Genomic DNA, 16,586 nt, shown 5'->3' with positions numbered 1-16,586 from the left:
CGCCTGCGTCTGCACAGCCGTGGGGACCCGGGGCGGCCGGCAGTGCCCGCAGCGGACGCGCGGACTCAGACGCGCCCGGTGGCCCGGAGAGCCCGGCGCAGGGGCCCTCCTGCCATCGCACCCGCAGTGGCGGTGAGAGAGGCAAACTGGCTGCCCAGACTTCTGGGACAAGAGTGGCCCGCGGCCCCACGACGCAGCAAAGGGGCTGGACCTGGAGAGCACTCTGCCCCGCGTGGCCGGGCGGGGCCTGCGGCTCCCGAGGACGGCAGACGGCGCGGCAGGCCGCCTGCAGCCCGTGTGCCCGGCCCCCACAGCGTGCCTGCGGCCCCCGCCCCGCCCCGCGCTGCTGCCTTCCGGGCGCACCCGGCGTGGAGGGCAGGGCGTGGGGTCACATTTAGAGCTTCCTGTAGGCTGTGAACTTTGTCATGGTCACTGTTCCTCTCTCCAAATTAACGTTCCACTAGATTCTAACAGCAGCATTTTTATTGAGTAAAACAAAAGCTCATTTTAAGACGTCGGCAGCACCTCTAGTCAGAATTAGCTTTGACGCAAGTTGATCTTGGAAACCGAGGCGTCAGCCAACTCCCCCGGCCGCAGAGTGGGGGGCGGCGGGGCCAAGGCCCGGGTCCCACTGCGGGGCGCCCTGCTCACCCGCAGGGGCAGGCCCGCCTGTCCCTTCCACCTTAGCGACGGCGGTGGGTGTGGGGCGGATTTTGTTTTTGTTTTGTTTTGTTTTTAATTTCAGTTCTGGCCAGGAATGATGGATGAGCTGTCCGAGTTGAGGGAATTCTATGACCCAGATACAGTGGAGCTGATGGACTGGATTAAGTAAGAGGATTTTCTTACCCTTTTCACTTTCGGTGCCTTTCCAGCGTCTCTGCAGACTCCCGGTCTGTGTCCTCTGCTTCTTGCTGAACCTAATTGCGGAGAGACACTCATTCTCAAGGTTTCTTTAAAGCTCTGTGTTCGGAACTAGCTTCCTTCACGCGAGAACTGCGCTCTGGAACCGCAGCCCGGGGCCCGCGAGGGCAGGCCGCCCGGACGCCGAGTGAGGCGGGGCCGGTGGCTGCCTCTTGTGCCAGCACCGTCGGCCCGCGCGGCCCCGGCCCGGCAGGGGCTCCGGCCGCCGGTCCCCGCAGCGCGCCCGTCCTCACGCGCTGGCCACCCTTGCGCGGCGCCCGGGCCTGGAGCGCGCAGGACCCGCGGCGCAGCCCCTGGGGCGGGGGGAGGCGGCCGGCGTTCCCCTTGCACGGGCACCTGGCGCTTCAGTGGGGCCCCGGCACGCGAGCCTCCTGAACGAACCGCCTCCGCCAGCAAAACCCCACCTCTTGGCCCCGTGCCCGGCCCCGGGCCCCGTGTGTGCAGGGCGGCCTTCGGCGGCCCGCGTCTGCAGGCAAAATCCATGGGCTTTATACAGATTCTTATTCTTGATCGCGTGTGAGACAGTGAGAGGCTTAACCCGTGTCAGTGGAAAGAAGTTTCAGCGTCCTAATTCTTAGAGAATGTTTTGTGCATTTTGCTCTTTAGTTCCTTAGAGCAGTAGAGATTTTACGTTAAGGACAAAACCAAGAATCTTTCGGGATTAAATTTCTTCGTCAAGGGCGAAGACCTTGGGGGGCCTCGGGCCCAGGGCTCCTCCCAGGAGGACCAGGAGGCTGCCTGCGCGGGCGAGCCCCGCGCCCCCACGCGTGTCCCCAGCACCCTGGCCTGTGTGTGTCCCTCCTCACCCCCCGGCTGATGGTGTCTCCTGCCTGTAAAGCCCCAGAACCCGGGGTTTTTGCAACACCTCGTTTGGCAAAGCCCGGGGGCACGTCCACGGGTCTGGCGTGTCAGGAAGCGCGTCACAAGGCGCAGCCTGGGCGGGGGTGCCTGGTCCCCCTGTGCCCTTAGAGTGTTTGGTGGCTGGAGTTCTTCTTGGTCCCCGGACAGCTCAGAGACCTGCGGGTTTGAGTATTTTGAAGTGTGACGTTTTAGCTGCTTGGCTTCTAGAAATGGCCTCTTCCCGGTGAGGAGAGTGTGCACAATGTTTTCTCAATATATCGAGACTAAGAAAATGGACCAAATTTCCTTTGCATTTAATCAAAGCAGAAAGAACTGCTCTGTATATTTTAAGTATGAGGTAGGTTAAGTTCAGACCTTAAATGCCTAGAAACCACTTTCATGTTTAATGAGTCTTTTTGTAGTATTTCCATAATTCTATATATTTTTGAGGTATAGATAAAGCAAATGTTCACAGTAATGTACAGTTTATCTGTTAGATCAACAGCAGTTTACTTGTTGGGGCTTCAAGCTTCAAAAATAAATGAGAGTATTTGCTCAAAATGCCACCAGGCCTTTCTGGAATGACACGTAAATCACATCATGTAAACGCATCCGACCTGGGGGCCCTGTCTCATTGAGTGGCACTCCTCCCAGAATGCACTGTGTTCAGGTCGGGCGGCTGCTGCGGAGCTTGACAGAGCAATGGGGCCAAGTCGCCCTTGCGCTCTACGCGCCGCCCGCTCAGACGTCAGCGAAGGTGGCCTTGTTCTCCTCTAATGGAGAAGCACCGTGCGGTGCTGAGGAGCCTGTGTCCGTCCTAGACACAGGCCTGTCCCCGCCCTGCGCCCGAGAGCTTTTCCGCAGGAAATGTAAAACGCTGTGGCTCTCGGTGTCTGCAGTTGAGAAACTGTGTGAATTTCTCATTTAGTTCCACTTTGCCTGTTTGCTGCACCTTTGCGTCAGCCGTGCCCTGGGCTGGGACAGAGGCCAGGCCGAGCCCCGGGGACAGGCGTCGCCTTTGCTGGGCCGGCGTCCGGGGTGTCTGCAGACGGGCTGTCCCGCGGCAGCTGCAGGCATCCGCACAAGACCGGAGACTGTGGCCAGACCCTGCCCAGACCCCCGCGGTTCGGACAGCAGACATTGCTCCTGAGCTTCCTCCCCGCGCCAGCGAGGCCACACGTGGGCACGTGTCCCCACTGCACGAGCTCTTCTCCATTTCTTCCTCAAGAAGTCTAAGCAGTCACGTGACACGTCACCTCGCTGTGCCTGGCGGTGCCGCTGCCCCAGGACAGCACCACCCACAGGGTGCGGGGCTCGGTGCGCTCAGGGCGTCCTGGGGGGCGGCGCGTGCTGATGCGTCTGGTTTCAGCATCCCTGCGGGCCCGCCCACGGCGGAGAGAGCACTGCTCAGTGGCCTCCAGCAGCTGGGCCGGGGCAGCGCGCAGTGGGCCCTCCGCGACGCCGCAGGCAGATGGGAGGCCAGGCTGCGTCTGTGCCTCGGCTGCAAGCGGCGCCGGCGGGCAGCTCTGTGCAGGTCCCTGGGCGGTCCGGCTGCGGCGCTGGGGCGGCCTTGCTGTCCCCCTCTGTCTCTGCTCCGCCGGGCAGCCCTGTTTGCTCAGAGGACCAGAGGCGGCGCCCGGGGGTGTTAACCGGGGTGTCCGGGACACAGAGGGCAGCAGCCGATCCAGGCCAGTGCAGAGCAGACGGAGGGGCGGGGCAGACGATGCGGCTTCTGCCGTGAGCGCCTGTGGCTGCCAGTAGGGGTGGCCGTGGCCACAGGGTGTTCAGTGATCCCTCAGCAAACAAGCTGGGCTTCTGTAGACCTCCCTCTACAGGTCGTTTGAACCTTCCTGGTCCCCTGCCCACAGGGGGCAGATGTCAAGGGCTCCCTGGAAATTGCTGGTTAGGAGCCGGAGCGAACACCTCTCTGGCTTGGGCTCCTGGGTCTGCTTGTCAGAGTGACCCCCACCCGCACGGGCGAGCTCCCTGAAAGCTTCTTGCCGGAACCCGCCTTGTGGGCTCTGACGCCCGCGAGGTCCGTTGTTGGAAAGGAAAGCTTGACCTTTTCCAGAGTAAACTGCTTGCAGATGCGCCTCTTGAACTGCGGGGCATCCTACTCGTAGGCCCCTCAGGCCTCGGCTGGGTGAGCGTTAACTTGGAACAAACGGAGCAGCCTCGGGCTGGGGGTGGGGGGAGCCCGCAGGCTCCCCTCGGGAGCAGCCTTTCCGTGGAGAGCGGGCCGCGCGGTTTCCGATGGACTCCAGTCCCTCTCGGGCACCCGGGCGAGCGTGGGGTTTCCTCACCCACTAAGGGGGGCCAGCAGGTCTGCGTGGGAGGGCGCGCCAACTGTGGGCACCTTCTTCACAGTGACACCTCTCCAGTGGGCGGGTCACACCCAGGTTTCAAAACGACAGGAGGGAGTCAGGTCAACTACTAAGATTCTTTTCCCCAGGGTGAGGGAAGGGGGAAGGTCCCCCAAACCAGGGCTCTGGTGCCGGGAAGCGGGCTCGTGGTTGGGTGGCAGAGGCCGCGCGCCCCGAGTCCCTGCCGTCGGTGACCAGGATTGGAGGCGAGGCCTCTGGAGACGCCTGCTTCCGCGGGAGGGCGCTGCACCCCCGAGGGAGCGCGGGCGGGGCTCTCAGCGTCTCCTCTCCACGCTCCTTTGTTTGCACTGATTCTTTCTGAAAAGTAGTTTATAGCAATTTGTGGGATCTCTTTTGCTTGTTTTAAACAAAAAACCCTCAGAAGCGACTGATCACCTGCAGCTTTCAGCTTTCTGACTTGTTTTGCGGTGGGCGGCCCTTCAGCTACATTTACCCAAAAAGCAAAGGGGAACTTCCACACTCTCTCCCGAGAACCTGCCCCTCAGGGCCGGGCGCGGGTGGGCTCCACCCCAGGGTGTGGGGAAGGCTCAGAGACGAGCACAGAGCACTGCTGGGGCAGACCCGTTGGAGCCTCTGTCAGACGCTTCCCAGACAAACACAGCTGCAAAAAATTTTGTCAACTAGACTGAGGGCAAGTGAGTCTCAGGCTGTCCTCGCGTTTCCGGCCTCAGGCCCTCGCCCCCAGCAGGGCGGCGCTGACGCTGTGCGGCATCCCCTGCACAGTCGCCTGTGAGAAACCCAGCCGTGGGGTGATCGAGACTCTAAAATCTTCCAGCGCGAACACCCCGGGGACCGCAGTGTTTGCGGGGAGCATGCAGCTGCTGGCGGGAGTCAAGCTGTGCACGGGCCGGACCCTCACCAACCACCCGCACTACGAGGACAGCGGCCTGCGAGCTCGGACCAAGGCGGTAAGTGTGCACCGCGCCTCCTCTGGCTTCCGGGCGCCGGCCGCGGGCTTCCCCTGCCCGTGGGCACCCCCTGCCTGCAGGCTGGGAGGGGGCGTGGGGTGGAAGTGCTCAGGGGAGCCCCCCGTGGGGCCAGGAGGGGAGCTGGTGCCCGGGCTGAGGCCCCCCTGCCCGGGGAGGCTGCAGCACCGCCCTCGGCGGACGCCCCAGCAGCTGAGCGCGCTTTGCCCGCCCGTGTCCACTGCGTTGCGAAGGTCTACCAGATATACGCGAAGAGGCCCCCGGAGGAGGTCCACGCCCTGCTGCGGGCCCTGGGCACCGACTACGTCATCCTGGAGGACAGCATCTGCTACGAGCGGAGGCACCAGCGGGGCTGCCGGCTGCGGGACCTGCTGGACGTGGCCAACGGACATGTGAGCGCGAGGTCCCGGGGGGCGGGCTCCCCCCGGGGTCCTGGGGGTGTCGGCACCTCTGTGCCTCGCGGAGCGACAGCGCATCGGCCTCTTCTCTGTGTCCCTTGGGCGGGGGAGGGGAGGGCGCACCGGTGCCCCAGGTCAGGGCGGACGGGTCGTCTGCAGCCGGCGGGTTGGGGGTGTTGAGCCCGAGGTTCCCATTTAAGGCTTTGCTGCTAAAACCGTCGCCTTGTTAAAACCTGTGCTCTGAAGCGTCGCTGGGCTGACGGCGGCGACATCGCCTCCCCGCTGCCCCTGTGGGCCCCCCTTGTCCACCGGACACAGGGTGCTGTCGGGCCAGCTCACGCCGCAGGGCAGGGAAACAGGAGCCTGGCCTGGATCCGGCCAGACTCCACCGCGGAAAACTCCGGATTCAGACGACTTCCGGTCCAATCTCTGAGCAAAGCCCCCCGCGTGCGGCGCGTCGTCGTGAGCGGCAGGCCCCGCGCTGGCCCGGCGCCCCGAGCACTCGCCCGGTGCCGCCGCCCGTCCCCTCCTCCGCCCGGCGTGCTGGCTGAGCCGGTCCGGGCCGTGCCAGCGCGCGCCTGTGTCAGGCCGCCAGCCTGCCCCCGAAACGCACACAGCGCTGTCCGCCAGCTCCGCCTCCGCGAGCGACGCCGAGGACGTCGAGCCCGAGATTCAGGCCGTCGCCCCAGCGGACAGCTGCCCACAGCCCTGTCTTCCGCTCGGGAGGAGCAGACCCAAGACGCGCGCCTCCGTGCTGCTTCGTGCACGGCCCTGCCTAGCCAGGCCGTCTTGGGGGCCGGGGGCCGGGCGGGCCGGCCGTGGCGGGTTCTCTCAGACTTTGTTCTTGGGAGAGGAGCCGCGGGGGGCCCTCGGGGTGCGGGCTTGCGCCCCTTCCCTCCTGCCGAATCACCCTGGGTTTTGTCTGGGCTCCAGGTGATGGACGGCCCCGGTGGGAACGACCCAGACCTGCGCCAGGCAGCCCACCCGCGCTTCTGCGAGGAGGTGAGGAGGGGCCTGCCGCCCTACGCGAAGCTCTTCACACGCGTCTTCCAGAACAAGACCTTCCACGTCTACAGGCTGGCCAGGGGCCCGTGACAGCCCCTGCTCCGTCCCCGGCGTCCATGCGTGGCGCCCCGCGACGAGCCGCAGCAGACCGCGTGGCGCGTGGCGTTCGGAGGCCCGGATGCGGACGCTGCCGCTCGGGCGCGGTCTTCAGGTGCCTGCCCAGCCGTCCCCTTCCTTGTTCTCGGCCTCCTCCCAGCGACCGAGGGTTCCGTGGCCGGGGACAGCCCGAGCAGCCCGCTTCACGCCGGGAGCCCACAGCCTGGGCAGGGCCTGAAACCCTCTGGACTCGCCGCCGACTCGCGGCAGCGCCGGCCGCGGCGCGTTGTGGGCGCGGGACTACGTCGCTGACTGTCATTTCACTAGTGAAGACCAGTTGGTGGCTTTTTAAAAGTTCTTTATTGCCCAGTTTCACCTAGAAATTTTATAATGTTTTCCAATTATCATGCTTTTAATATTTCAAACAAAATCATGTTAGGTCTTTGTAACTAAATGCGCTCTGTCTGAAATGTACTGTGTGGCGCACGTCATGCACTGCGTGTGCCTGTGCGTGTTCCTGCTGGACGCGGGAGAATTTCAGGGTCCACACCGCAGGTCTAGAGGGCGGAGCTCTGTGTGTGCTCGTGTGTGGTCGCTGTTCAGTGTTGCCATTTTAACACCTGTGATTCCATTTAACTGATCCTGCGAGAAAGGTCACATCTCTTTATTTCTTACTTGTTTAAACGGACTGGGTTTGCAAAATTTTGTAAACGTTTTGTTTTTAGCCTTTGTATTTTTTACAGCCTAGAACCTTGCAAAATCGGAATATTTTTAAAATATCGTACCTTCACGAACGCGTTAGCACAGTATTTTTGGCAGGGAGCATCCTCCGACCAAGCCCGGCCGTGGTCTCACTGTGAGGGCCTGGCGCTGGGCTTCTGGTCGCCCAAACCCAGAGCCCACCCTCCTGCCTGCTTGTCAACGACCAGAGCGTTCTGTGCGCCCGCCCCAAAGGCCTGACGGTTGCCTTCGTAAGTAATTCCTAAGGACGGGGACGTGTGAAAGTTGCTGGTAAAAGCACGTGGTGCGTTTGGTTAAAGTCACGATGGCTGAGGAGCTCAGCCTTCCGCCCGGAGGGCCCCGCAGCTGCAGGAAGTGAATTACCGCTGCGCCGGTGGCTTTGAGCGGTCACTACTCACCAAGCAGTGTTCTGCAGCAGGCTGGACAGGCCTTTGGACTTGAGGGTACTCGGCTTTTATCAAAACTTATTTAAATAAAAACTGGCAGCAGCTGGGTTTATTAATTATGCAACTGAGACTCCTGAATTTCTTCTTCTCTGTGTCCTTGCGGTTTGCGGTGATGAGTAGTAAACACTCAGGGAGCACTGAGGTCTGAAGGGGCGGCTGTCCCCTCAGCCAGCACCAGATGCCCCCGGCCCCGTGCAGTGGACTCCGGGGTCCGATCGTTAAATCCTGTTATTTTCTCAGATATCGTTCCATTGATGTGAAACATTCCTGTTTGCGTCAGTCGAAGCATCTGGGTATTTGGAGTCTGCAAAGTGTTCAGGCCTGGCCTCGCCCTGTGGGTGGCCAGCAGAGACCCTTGCTCAGAGCCCGGGGTCGTGCTGGCCGACACACTCAGTGTTCAGTCTTCCCGAAAAGTGTTAAGTGCCCAAAAAACCCCTCAAGACGAGCCCAGGCACCACCGCTTCGCAGGCGTGACGCAGACAGCACATGCCCCTGCTTCCCGGGGACCGGGCCCCACGCGTCATGCGAACACCCGAGGGCTCCTGGGGGTCCCTTTTGTGAGTTTCTCACAGAGCACGGGCGGGGCGAGGGCTGACCGCTGGCTCCCACTGACCCGAAGCCCTCGACTGGCCTGAGCCACACACACACCTCGGTGGCCGTGGTTACTGGGTCATGCGCTCCCATGGTGGCTGTCTTTATGGACAGAGTAACGCTTGGGTTAGCTTCCGAGTGAGCGCCCCGGAGCCCGCCACCTGCCGGCCCACCAGCTCCTTGGCAGCCTCCGCAGACCCTCGGCTGCCTGCCGGCCCGCGGCTGGTGAGGCGGGCGGGGGGTGGGGGGGCGGGGGCCGGGGCGGGGCTGCCCCTCCACCTCAGCCCCGCGCCCTCCCCGGGGGCCCTGTGCTGACTGTAAACTCCCACGTCACGTAAACTGAGGAAAAGGGGGTAAAAATACAGGGTTGCTGCTGCAAAAATTACTACGAGTGCTTTGATTTCATAAAGGCTGAGCTGCTTGTAAAAATTCCTTTTACGTTAGGTGTGGTTGAGAAAATTATAAAATATTGTGGAAACAAAATTCAGTATTTCTGAGCCTGGATTGCCACACCGACGTCAGTCTTCTTCCACTTTTGAAAAGTCTGCAGGGACCCGGAGGCGTTCAGAGGCCCCTGGGCCACACGGGCTGGGGGGATTGGGCTCCGACAGAGGGGCCCCGGGGCCCGTGCCGAGGGGCTGAGTGCCCGGGGTCCGGCTCCTCCCGGAACCTGCTTTATGCACCCAGCGGCCCACCGCGGACGCCCGACGCCGTGGCTACAGAGACCCCACTATCACTGAGAGGTTCCGGTCGCTTCTGACACCGACTTCTAAGCAACAGGAATTCATTGCGGAAATACCAGCCCAGAGCAAAGGGGCTGTTATCCAGGGCCTTTGCCGGCCCCTCGAAGGTGGTTTTCCCGCCTCTGCGGCACCCGCCGCGGGCTGTGTCAGCGGGCGCTGCCCGATGCCAGGGACAGGGTGCCCCTCCACGTGAACTCGGTCCAAGACAACAAATTTAGCTCCCCTTAGGCCAAAACCTACTTGAAGGGGCAAAATATTCCATTTTTTAACCCTTGGAATGAAGGGGAAGATGCTAAAGTGTTCCCAGGCTGCACACCTTGGTTAATGCCGTCCCGGAGACTTGCTGTGTCACACATCTGTGCCCTGGAGGACGCTGCCTGTCTGTGGCCGAGAACAGCTGGCAGCGGGGGTGGGCGGGCGCCCCCTCGTGGCGGTGGCCTTCCTGTCTCGTTGGCACCCTGCAGGTGGACTCCTACAGAGAGCTTTTATAGTGTCCCGAATTGTACGGGGACTACGTACTAAATACAGTTCTTTTAAATTATAAAAGATGTGTCACTTCTTTGAAGGTCGAAAATCCAGGCACCGGCGTGTTGAAAGTAGGTGCTGAGCCGAGTGGCGGCAGCGGACGCGGACCCGCTGCGGACGGAGGCTCCTCTCCCGGAGAAAAGCCCGCGTGACCCTCGAGGGTACGCAGCGTCGGTCCCTCGGGCGCTGCCGGCGGCAGAGCCACCCCAAGGGCTGTGTGCTTCCTGTCTGGCCCTTCGGCCTTGTTTCTACATCCTGGTTAGACTCTCGGCCTTCAGTGCGTCCGGAAGGCGGGTGGGCGGTCCCATTCCGGTGAGAGTGTGCAGGGGACAAGTGTGCTGGATCAGAACCGACGCGGAAATGGCCACCAGAACCGCTCAGGAAGACGGGCGCCTCTCCCCCGGGGGACCCACAGTGGGTCTCAGGGGTGCTGCGCTGACTCTCAGACACATCTGGGCTGCTCACGCGTGCGCTGCTCAAGCTGAGGCTGTTTCCCAAAAGCGGAAGGAAGGGCAGGGCAGGGCGTGAGGCTGTACGGCCTTCCTCCCGACAAACAGCGGTAGGTCGTCCCTGCCCTGTGAGCTGTCACGGGTGGGTCTCGCCTTCCATCTCCTCCTGTATTTTCCACGAGCCAGGAAGAGCATTAGCCGTTCTCTTGCACGCCCTCGGTCGTCAGGAACAGCCGGACTATGTAGAAAAGCCCAAAAACAAGCCTAACTATGACTGCGGCCAATGTCATTGGCAGACAGGTAAAGGCACGGACACAGGAAGCCACCAAGGTCAGTCCACGGGCCTGCAGCCTTGTCCCCGCCTTGGAATCGCGGTCTGCTTATGACGTCGGCCGCGCCCTGTCCTGGAGGAGGTTTTGGGGTCTGCAGTCAGGGTAGATGTCCACTCACGGTTAAATGGCTGAGGACTCCTCTTCCAGGGGGTTAGAGAGTGCCCTTCGCTTGATGTCTTTCCCAGGAAACGAGTCACCGGGTGGCAGGCCGGCCGTCTCCAAGTCTCAGTCTCCGGGGCGAGGAAGCGGCTCCTGTTCCGCAGGGTCCTGCGGAGACTCTACCAAGCCTTGCCGACCGCGCGGCGTCTCCTCTCAGTGACAGCCGCTCCTGTGCTGCTGTCTAAGCCCCGACCAGCGCGCCGGGAGGCGGGGAGGCTGCAAATGCCGCAGAAAGGGGTGTGCCCCGGCGCGGGGAAGGGCCAAGGAGTTGTCTTGGGCCAGTGAATGATACCAGCTTCATCCTGACTTGATATAGTTTAAACTAGTTTTGGATTCCTCATACTGAAAAAAAGGGAAAGTAGGACCAACAAAATAAACCAGGAAAGTAGGCAGTTTAGAAGATAGGAGTTCAATCCATCAACAAGAAAAATAGTGGAAAGAATGAAACTGTCCCCCAAAAGCTAAGGTTTTTAAAGGCTGCTGCTTTTTAAAAGATGAATGCACAAAACACCTGATAAACCTGATTAAGAAAAGTGTACAAGATCTAGGAATGTGAAGAAAGACAACCCCCGAATCAGGAATGGTCAAAAGAATTCTATAAAATAATGTATATAACTCTATGACCAAAAACAAATAAACAAAAAACCCACAAATTGAACTCTACAAAAAAGAAGAAAGAAAGAAACCCTACAGGAGACAGGTGATATCCTAACAAAACAAATTGTCACCCTGGCCAGTGTGGCTCAGTTGAGTGTTGTCCTGTGGATCGAAGGGTTGCAGGTTCGATTCCCGGTCGGGGCATATATGAGAGACACAACCTACCCGTGTTTCTCTTTCTCCCACCCTCCCCCTCTCTCTAAAAAAATCAATGAGCATGTGCTCAGGTGAGGATTTTAAAAAATGGCCTCCCAAAGAAGCTGAAAACGTCCCTAGACAAGAATCGCAGATCTAGAAAGGTATCCAAAGTTTGGACAAAAAGGGCGCGCAGCCAAATCCTAACTTCCAAAGAGCCCTGCGTCCTCGTCTGTTCCATCGGGGCCACAGAAGAAGAGAGAAGTTTCCTGATTCGTTTTAGGAAACTAGTCCAGTTTAAACAGCAGAACCCCAGCCAGAGTGTGCGTTTTCTGTTGCTACACAAGGTGCCACAAACTATGAAGCCTCAAACACATGCATTTATCGTCGCCAGGCTTCCGCGGGTCGGGAGTCTGAGCACCACGGGGCTGGTCCCGCCGGGAGTCGCGCAGCTGCCTGCTCAGCCGGACCCTGGGGCCGCGTCCCAGCGCTCGCCGGCCACTTGCGCCCGAGGACCGGCCGTCAGCTGCCGGAGGTCGCCCCCGCCACCACGGCCGGTTCACAGCGTGAGCGGGCGGAGGTGACACGGGGCAGGCAGAGGCCTGGCGAGAACGTGGACCCTCGTTCCGAAGTCGCACCGCCCCGGATCCCTTTCTGCAGCCGCAGCCGCGTGGCTCCACCCGAGGCGCGTTTGGCGCCTCGGGGCGCGCCCGGTCGGAGCCAGCAATGCCCGCGACGGCCGCCGGGGGGCGCTCGGGCGTGGGCAGCTCTGCCGGCTCCGCAGACGGTTGGCTGTTGGTTGGTTGTTTTTTTTTAATTTGTTGCTTTTAGAGAGAAAGAGAGAGAGAAACACTGATTTGTGTTCCACTGACTGATGCATCGTTGGTTGGCTCTTGTATGTGTGCTGACCTGGGGCCGCCTTGGCGGATGGTGGCGCCGCTCTAACCGGCCGGGCCACCCGGCCAGGCCCCGGGGACCCGGGGCCCGCAGGACTGGCACAGGTCGTCCCCAGTGACTCTGTGTTTATGTTGCTCTTCTAATTTTATCTCTCTCTCTCTCTCTCTCTCTTATTTTTATTTTTCCAGCCATTAGGAATCTTCTTGCCTTTTCCCAGGCTGTGTTTTCCTCTTCTGATTATTTTCTAAGTACCACACACTTTTGTTGACCTCGGAGGGACGGCGCACGTCTCCAGATTTGGCGCCCGGAGGTACCACCCCTACGGAGCGAATTGCATTTTGTATCCTGTCGTTGTTTTGTTACAGGGTAGATAAGTGTGATGTGTTTGAAAGAAAGAATTAAAAGTCACACCGATTCCCAGTCGCTTCCAGCCGTCGTTCGGCGGGAAGCGAGTCGAGGCTTTTCCCACGCAGCTCAGCTCCAGCCGGAGCCGTGGGGCGCCCACGCTGCTTCCCAGGTCCCCACACATCGGTCTCCAGTTTACAGGCAGTTGCACTTAGTTTTCCTGTATGATTTCTGAATGTTAAGTCGTGTTTTTCCTTCTTTAACTTATAGAAGGAATACGTGCTGCTCGTCGTCGAGAGGAGTCTGAGCGAAAGCACAGGCCCCGCCCCGGCCCCGCCCGGCCCCGCCCCGGACCGCCCGGCCCCGCCCCAGGCTCCGCGGCGTCTGCGCCTGCGCGGGCGGGCCCCGGTTCCCTGTCATCACGCGAGGAGCTAACCTCTGCGCTCTTTTCTTTCTGTAAAAGCAGGTGAGACGCACCAGGTGTGCCCTGCTGCCGTGCGCCTGCTCAGGTCTCCTGCTCTCCGGGCAGCAGAGGACCCGGCGTTTTATCTAAGTCGCCCCCGGTCGGCGCGGAGACTGGAACGCGGCTGCGTGAACTTGCGTTCCTTTGCGCGTTCATCAGGAACCTGCGCCTCCCCGCCCGTCTGCTGGCGACCTGCCTTTCCCGGGGTCCACCTGTGACATCATTCGCCCGCTTTTGCACTGTGACAGTCACCATTTGCTTAAACGGTCGCGGCTCCCTGCGTCCCAAGGAAACGCGCCCTCTGCCGCGTCGCCACCCTTTCCAGTGCGCGCTCTCCCTTCCTCGTCTTGCTCGTATTTGGGGGCGCGGGCCGGCGCGCTAGCTCAGGAGGCGGCGGTGTGGCAGGACCGCCGCGCGGCCTCTGCAGCCGGCATTGCTGCTCGTTTTGGCTTCCCAGGCCCAGAACGCACGTGGGGGTGGGGGGCCTGGAGTCCGTGAGAGGCTATTGGGGCTTAGGGGACCCTCACTCCTGCTCCTCGCGTGCGGCAGGCGTGTCCCCTGTCCCAGGCGGGGCTCATCTGGGTGATGCCGCCTCACGGCCCTCTCCGTGGGCTTTGGGGCACCCTCCGCTCCCTAGTTCCAGGACTTCCACAGCGTCCTAGGCCCGTCTGCTCCCCAGCTCTGGCTGCGGGTCGCTCTGCACTAACCGTCAGGAGACTTTCCCCCGACAGGCACTGAGTGATGACCGCACGCCAGGCCCCCGCAGGGGCTGAGGGGGGTGGGTACCTGACAGGCAGGCAGGTGGGGGCCCGGGAGGACGGGCCTGCTGCGGAGGGAATGACTTAAGACAAACGGACGGGGAGAGAACGGGCGCTCACTCAGGCGCTTGGTGAACGCCTGCTGCCAGCCAGGGACGCCCCCTCCCACCGCCCGCTGGCTGCAGGGACCCGGCTGCGGTCTAACAGAGCAAATGGCTCCCGGGTCTTTCTTGCCTTCGCAGAGATTTCCTTCTGAAAGCCAGGAGACGCAGCCCCCGGCTGAGGCCCGTCCCCCCACGGTCCCACTATGGCCACGCGCCGCCTCCCCGGACCCTGGGAGGCGGAGACCGTCCACCGTGACCGTGAGGGCCAGGCCGTGCCCAGGGCTCCTTCCTCCGGGCCGGCGGATCGGCCGCGGGAGGGGGGACGGGACTCCGATCGGGGCGGATGCCCTCTCTCCTCCACGGACACCTGCTGCCACCGCCGGGCCCTGGGGCGGCGCAGCGAGCACGTGGAGCCGGGCGTCTCCTGGCCCCGCAAACAGCGCACACCACAGGAGCTGCGGGCGCAGAGAGGCTGGCAGAGGCGCTCGGGCGCACCGCCCCCGCCCAGGGCTGCCAGTGAAGGCTGCCACGTGTTGCCAGGCAACGGGAGGACTGTCTGGTGATTGAGAACCATCAGCCCAGGAGGCTGAGCTGGCCTTCCAGAACCTTCTCCAGACCCAGCCTCCTGGGAAGGGCTCCAGGGCACCAGGGCCCCTTCTCAGCCCCTCCCAACCGCTGGGGGTGGGGGCGGCGGGCGTGTAGGGAGCAGTAGTTCTGGCTGCAGGGCCTGGGCTGCGGGGCCCCCTCCTTGTTCAGCCTCAGTTTTCACCTCTGCTAATGGATGTCTTCTCTGGGGGGCAGATAGAACACAGCACAGCGCGGGCTAGTTCCAGCCCTTCTGGAAACTCTCTAGAAAGGGGGTAGCTTCCTGGGGAGGCGGAGGCAAAACTGGGTCACTGATGAAAGGGACAGAGCGAGCGCAGGGACGGGCGAAGCCCCATCCGTACTGAGAACATCATGAGAAGCCCAGATGAGTCAGGGAGAGGAAGCCAGGGCGACTGTCAGCTGGAGACACAGCTCCTGCGCACTGTCCTGTACCCTGGCCCACGTCACCGTAGTCCCTGGGGGTCCCTGAGGACAGTGCGTCCCTCGTGGCCTCTGAGCTCCTGCCCCGTGTCTCGCCTCCTGACATTCACGCCGTGGCCTAACCCTGGTCTTACGTGTGAGCTGTGCCCAGCAGCTTGCACCTACTTGATCAGACAACAGAGAGGGCGTCAGGCTGCGATGCGGTGGCAGAGGTTGCACAGATGACATTTGCGGGTGAGCTCTGTCTGTCTGTCTGTCCCGCCCCTCGCCCTGGGCAGGCAGGCGCCCCTTGGAGCGGCTGTGCACAGAGGTCCCCAGCGCAGGCCTCCGGGCCCAGTGGGGACAGTGGCAGAGCAGCCAGAGTGGAGGAGCCAGCCCTGGACAGCGCCCTGCCCGCCCCTGGGCCCATGTCCTCATCAGGGCCTGGCAGAGCTTCCCTTTCAGGACCAGCGAGACAGCAGGCGCTCCTGGCTTTCGGTGGCAGTGGCCAGCCCTGATCCTGCAGCGCAAAACCAGACACCGACACTGAATGGGCAGGTGTGGCTGTGTCCCAGTAAAGCTTTATTCACAAGACAGGCAGCTGCCCGGCCTGGCCCGGGGGCTGCCGCTCCCTGGCTCCTGCTGCAGGTGTGAGGTGTCAGCCTTTCCAGCAGCTGTCGCAGACGCTACACTCGCCTCTCAGTTCCAGAGGCCAGAAATCCAAGGCGAAGGGCCCGGAAGGCCGGGTGTCTGGGGGAGCCCCGTCCTGGTGGGCAGAGGGCTGGCCTGTGCCCACCTGTGGTGGACGGGCCTCTTTCGTGGGGGCTCCCCTCCTGACACCATCACATGGGGGTCAGGGTTTCAACATACGAGTTTCGGGGCGACAACATTCATCGATGGCATGGAGAAAGGCCATCCAATGTTGATTTAAAAAAGGGGGAAAACAGGTTGCCAACAAGAAGCAGTGTGACCGCATTCAACACGTCGCTGAGCACTATGTGCCGTGTCTGAGGACCTGTGTGACAGGATGGGACAGTCCCCACAGCTGGCTGGCTGACACGCCCCGTGGGGTAAGGGCTCAGGGGTGGAGGCAACTTGTAAGAATTTTGTGCAAACGGATTTCCATGGGAAAGAACGGGGTAAACTGTGGAGGGCGGTGAAGGCTAATGTCAAAAGCCAGGTTAAGTGCTTGGCAAGGCCACGTTCGACCGCTTGTTACCTGCAAAGCAGAGCAAGCTGGCAGCTGGCGACAGCCGGAGCCTGGGGGGGTGAGCAGGGAGTAGATAACCGCGAGCTCCACCGAGGACGCCTGCAACCTTCGCAGAAGAAAGCTTTATCCTATAGCCTGGGAACAGAACGATCCCTGCCCACAGCGTTCCCCTCTGTCTGCAAAACTCGCTTCAGCTTTATCTAACCAACCCCTGTAAAATAAACGCAGAGACCACGGTCATCGCCATTGTCTCCCCATCAGAGGACAAGGTCCCACCCGGCCCCTGCTTCTCTCTAAACTGTCCTGTGCTGTGTCTTTGTGTTGTGTTGTCCCTTCTCAACCTCCCGTTGCCCCCACTCGGGGACCCCCACTCCGTGCGGGTTGCAGCAATGAGCAGCAAATGTTAAGAGTTTGCCGGATCTTTATTTTTCACTTGCTTATCTCCATTTTCCACTT

General features: G+C 61.5%; 1 protein-coding gene across 1 annotated transcript in view; it reads left to right on the top strand.

Moving 5' to 3' along the window:
• Window positions 1-7,799, top strand: part of DPY19L3 (dpy-19 like C-mannosyltransferase 3) — a 28,692-nt gene extending 20,893 nt beyond the window's left edge. The window contains exons 16-19 of the mRNA XM_054570283.1: window positions 746-828; window positions 4,921-5,053; window positions 5,305-5,463; window positions 6,403-7,799. Of these exons, the coding sequence (XP_054426258.1) occupies window positions 746-828; window positions 4,921-5,053; window positions 5,305-5,463; window positions 6,403-6,564 (537 nt within the window). The 3' untranslated portion in view covers window positions 6,565-7,799. The remainder of the gene's footprint in view (window positions 1-745; window positions 829-4,920; window positions 5,054-5,304; window positions 5,464-6,402) is intronic.
• The last annotated feature ends 8,787 nt before the right edge of the window (window positions 7,800-16,586 follow it).

Source organism: Pteronotus mesoamericanus, unplaced genomic scaffold (assembly GCF_021234165.1).
Source record: "Pteronotus mesoamericanus isolate MK-2021 breed Mesoamerican mustached bat unplaced genomic scaffold, CSHL_Meso_final contig_202, whole genome shotgun sequence".
NCBI classification, from domain to species: domain Eukaryota; kingdom Metazoa; phylum Chordata; class Mammalia; order Chiroptera; family Mormoopidae; genus Pteronotus; species Pteronotus mesoamericanus.
Note: the sequence above shows the minus strand (reverse complement) of the source record. Positions and strands in the feature narration are given on the sequence as shown.